This window comes from Callorhinus ursinus, unplaced genomic scaffold, assembly GCF_003265705.2.
Source record: "Callorhinus ursinus isolate GAN/ISIS: 27379988/994484 unplaced genomic scaffold, GSC_fseal_2.0 scaffold12, whole genome shotgun sequence".
NCBI classification, from domain to species: Eukaryota; Metazoa; Chordata; class Mammalia; order Carnivora; family Otariidae; genus Callorhinus; species Callorhinus ursinus.
Genome location: NW_027397074.1, coordinates 42,883,766 through 42,887,694, shown reverse-complemented (window position 1 = coordinate 42,887,694; position 3,929 = coordinate 42,883,766). Strand labels below are relative to the sequence as shown.

The window sequence follows — 3,929 nt, the reverse complement described above, 5'->3', positions numbered from 1 at the left end:
CCGCAACCTGATGGCGCATCCGGCGCCCCTGGCGCCCGGCGCCGCGGCCGCCTACAACAGCGCGCCCGGGGAGGCGCCCCCGTCGGCCGCCGCCGCCGCCGCCGCCGCCGCGGCTGCTGCTGCAGCGGCGGCGGCGGCGTCGTCCTCAGGAGGGCCCGGCCCGGCGGGCCCGGCCGGCGCCGAGGCAGCCAAGCAGTGCAGTCCCTGCTCGGCGGCGGCGCAGAGCTCGTCGGGGCCCGCGGCGCTGCCCTACGGCTATTTCGGCAGCGGCTACTACCCGTGTGCCCGCATGGGCCCGCACCCGAACGCCATCAAGTCGTGCGCGCAGCCCGCCTCGGCCGCCGCGGCTGCCGCCGCCTTCGCGGACAAGTACATGGATACCGCTGGCCCGGCGGCCGAGGAGTTCAGCTCCCGCGCTAAGGAGTTCGCCTTCTACCACCAGGGCTACGCGCCCGGGCCTTACCACCACCATCAGCCTGTGCCTGGCTACCTGGATATGCCGGTGGTGCCCGGCCTCGGGGGCCCCGGCGAGTCGCGCCACGAGCCCCTGGGTCTTCCCATGGAAAGCTACCAGCCCTGGGCGCTGCCCAACGGCTGGAACGGCCAAATGTACTGCCCCAAAGAGCAGGCGCAGCCTCCCCACCTCTGGAAGTCCACTCTGCCCGGTAAATGGCGCCCCCTTCTTAACCCCGGTCCTCCGGCTCTGCTCCAGCTTCTCTGCCGCTCGCTCCCGGGTCACCCTCCTGGCCCTCTGCTCTCCCCCGCTGGCCTGTCCCGGGGGCGCTTCACCCCGGGGCTCCCGACCCCGGCTGGCTGGCGCGGTCCGCACTGCCCTTGAGTTGGCCTGGCTCCTGGCTCTTCCTGGGTGAGGGATGGCTGGGAAGAAGCTTGTGAGGACCCTGGCTGGCTCCCTTCTCCTGCTGCGCCCCGCCCTCCCCAGCCCTTGACATCGACTTAAGGATGGAAAATTGACCTGGAAACGGTTTCCCAAATTGCCCGTATTCATTCTCTCAAAAAAAAAAAAAAAATGGCTTCAGTGTAGCAGCATCAAGTGTTGGGGCTTGGGGTATACAGAGAGGAGTCAGGCATAGAAGTGTTGTCCCCTGAGCCTGGCGCTAAGGTGTGGGCCGCTGGGCCAGGCGATCAAGAGAACCCAGGGTGCTGTGCGGACAATGTGGCCCAGTTGGGGTGGTCATTGGGGCCCTAGGCGATTTCATTTCGGTTCAGAACTAACCACCCTCCCCACCGACCCTCCAGGTTGTAGCGGAAGGCTGGATTGTGCAATGCGTGGCAAAGGGCAGCTGGGCGCTGCAAGGCGGGTGGCTCAGATCGAGCTGTCGCCTGTGTCTTAGCCTGGGTGTGATCCCTGTGTAACTTGCCTTCTTCCCTATCTTCCAGACGTGGTCTCTCATCCCTCAGACACCGGCTCCTACAGGCGGGGGAGAAAGAAGCGCGTCCCTTACACCAAGGTGCAATTAAAAGAACTCGAACGGGAATATGCTACAAACAAATTCATTACCAAGGACAAACGGAGGCGGATATCAGCCACGACAAATCTCTCTGAGCGGCAGGTTACAATCTGGTTCCAGAATAGGAGGGTCAAAGAGAAAAAAGTCATCAACAAACTGAAGACCACTAGTTAATGGATTAAAAATGGAGCGAGAGGGCAACTTGAAGAAATGCTTCAGAACTGGTTGCTTTGCCCAGATAATGAACATAATGCTTAATAATAATAATTGAAGAATGGGAAAGAGAAAGAGAAAGACACTGGCATTTTGCTTTCCTAAGGGGGATCTCTTTCTCCTTGGTGGAATCTACAACTCTTTTAAAACTTTAAGAAAAGGTAAAGACTTCCAGTTCTCCCGCCAACCCCACCAGACCGTTAAATGACAAACTCTAGAGTCAAACGTCAGCCCCCAAATATGCAATTTCAGATAAGTTACACATTTACTGAAATCTTGTAAGTATTTATGTGACCATAATATTTCAGGATACTGTGTTATATGGTAATAGTCCAAAAGTTGGTTACAAAAGCAAGAGGCTGTTGTAAACATCTGTTTGTCCTTGGGTCGCCATTGCCATCTCCTTTGCATGTTAAGTGACTGCTCAGGTAAATCTTAGTGAAATTCCTAGCATTGTTGTATATTCTGCAAAACATCTTATGTATAGATTTAGAAGGGGAGAGAGAAGAAGGTACTGAAATAATGATCTTGGGCAATTTACAATGAAGAAAGGGAGAGAAAGCTTTTCCAAGGATCATTTGTCTTGGTAGTAAATACAACCAGCTGAGCCTTTGAGGCTACAAGAAAACCCCAGGTTGGGAATGTCCTTCTGACAATAATTTTAAATTGCTTATAACAAGCATATTTTGTGGCATTTGGATTATATTTTCTGCTTGACATAATTTACTTTCCAAAGAATTTAATAACTTTTTAAAAAAATATTTAAAGCATCAGATGTTTCATAGAATTCCCTTTATCAGATCTCCTGAGAGGTCCACCCCGACATGGTGAACTTTGGTTTGAAGAGAATTCATGTTTCATTTAAATTGGTATTTCCAAATATTTACTAAACATTTTGCTAGAGAGTAATTTTGCTTTTTTATTTTTTAGAAAACTCAGAACAGAAATCCATTCCCCCCAAAACATTTAGATGTTTACATTCTATATTTTGATCTATTAGGGATTAGTATTTTTTCCTTGTTTATTGTGTTATAAGACTGCATAAGGAAGTTTAGGGATTCATCTTTACAGCACATTTTTAATCAAGCAGTTATTTCAACCAGCACATTCATTTTGTTCACATTCACTATAAAATGCTATCTTGTAAATAAAGACATTCAGCACACTGTGAAAATGTATTTGTGCACCTGCTTTTCAAACATTTCTACTAAAAATAATAATTAAAAAGAACCTTAGACCTGTAGATAGTGATATAGAAGTATTAATTATGGTAATAAAATAGTCACTGCTATTAAAGCCTGAAGGAAATACTCGTTATTTTCCAAGCTAAATGTGCACTGCACAGGAAGAAAAGGAGCGGATTTGTCCTATATAAACCAAGGATCATTCTATTCTATTATTTTTCAGCCTTTTTTTTCACTACAAATTTTTTTAAAAAAGGAGAAATCCTTCATAACTAAAATCTTAAAAATTTGGATAAGTGCTTCAGGAGAGTTAAAGTGTTAAGCATTCTGAAAAGGAGAAAGAAGAAAGGAGGAAGGGATAGTATAAATTCCCAGGCTCACTGTGGAAAATGAAAACCAGTTGTTTAGTATCAGTGATGCCCAGGCTGTAGTATTTTAAAATCTGCTATTGGGTCTGCATGTGTCTGAAAGGGCAGGTTTTGATATTTGTTGAAATGACAGGACTAGGAAAGGCCTTAAACCTTGACCTTGACGAAAAAAGACAATTTGTGACCTTGACTTTTGACAGCTCATGAATTGGCCTCGGCTGGATTAGTAGATCAAGGGCGCCACCTCGCGTTGACAAGCTTCCTTGTAATTCTTCAGCTTCAAGGGAATCAAAAGGTCTTACCTCCTTGACTCCTTGTTTTAGAGATTTAGTACTCATTTCTTTGGCTCCAGATGGAACAAATTTGAATATATGTAAGTTATACATGTGCCTGTAAATATGTGAATATATATTATATATGTGTATACATGTATACTTTGCATATTGGTGCTCGTGTGTGCTTGTATATATATTTGTAGAATCTGTACAGATATAGTATCACTAATTACTGATGATCCAAAATGTTGTAATTTAAGGTGATTTCTAGAGTTGAGGTACAAAATGTACTTTACATGATGAAGTTTTGCTCCTTTTCTTTAATGGCCAAGTTTGATTTGTCTTCACAGTGCTTGTTCTGCCTCAGATTTCTGCAGATCTGCTTTAAAGCTGTACATTTTTGTTACAGTCTAAAAGGTG

General features: G+C 46.9%; 1 protein-coding gene across 1 annotated transcript in view; it reads left to right on the top strand.

Annotated features, from left to right (window-relative positions):
- Positions 1–3,417, top strand: part of HOXA13 (homeobox A13) — a 4,098-nt gene extending 681 nt beyond the window's left edge. Inside the window, exons 2-3 of the mRNA XM_025873230.2 lie at positions 3–665; positions 1,399–3,417. Of these exons, the coding sequence (XP_025729015.1) occupies positions 3–665; positions 1,399–1,643 (908 nt within the window). The 3' untranslated portion in view covers positions 1,644–3,417. The remainder of the gene's footprint in view (positions 1–2; positions 666–1,398) is intronic.
- The last annotated feature ends 512 nt before the right edge of the window (positions 3,418–3,929 follow it).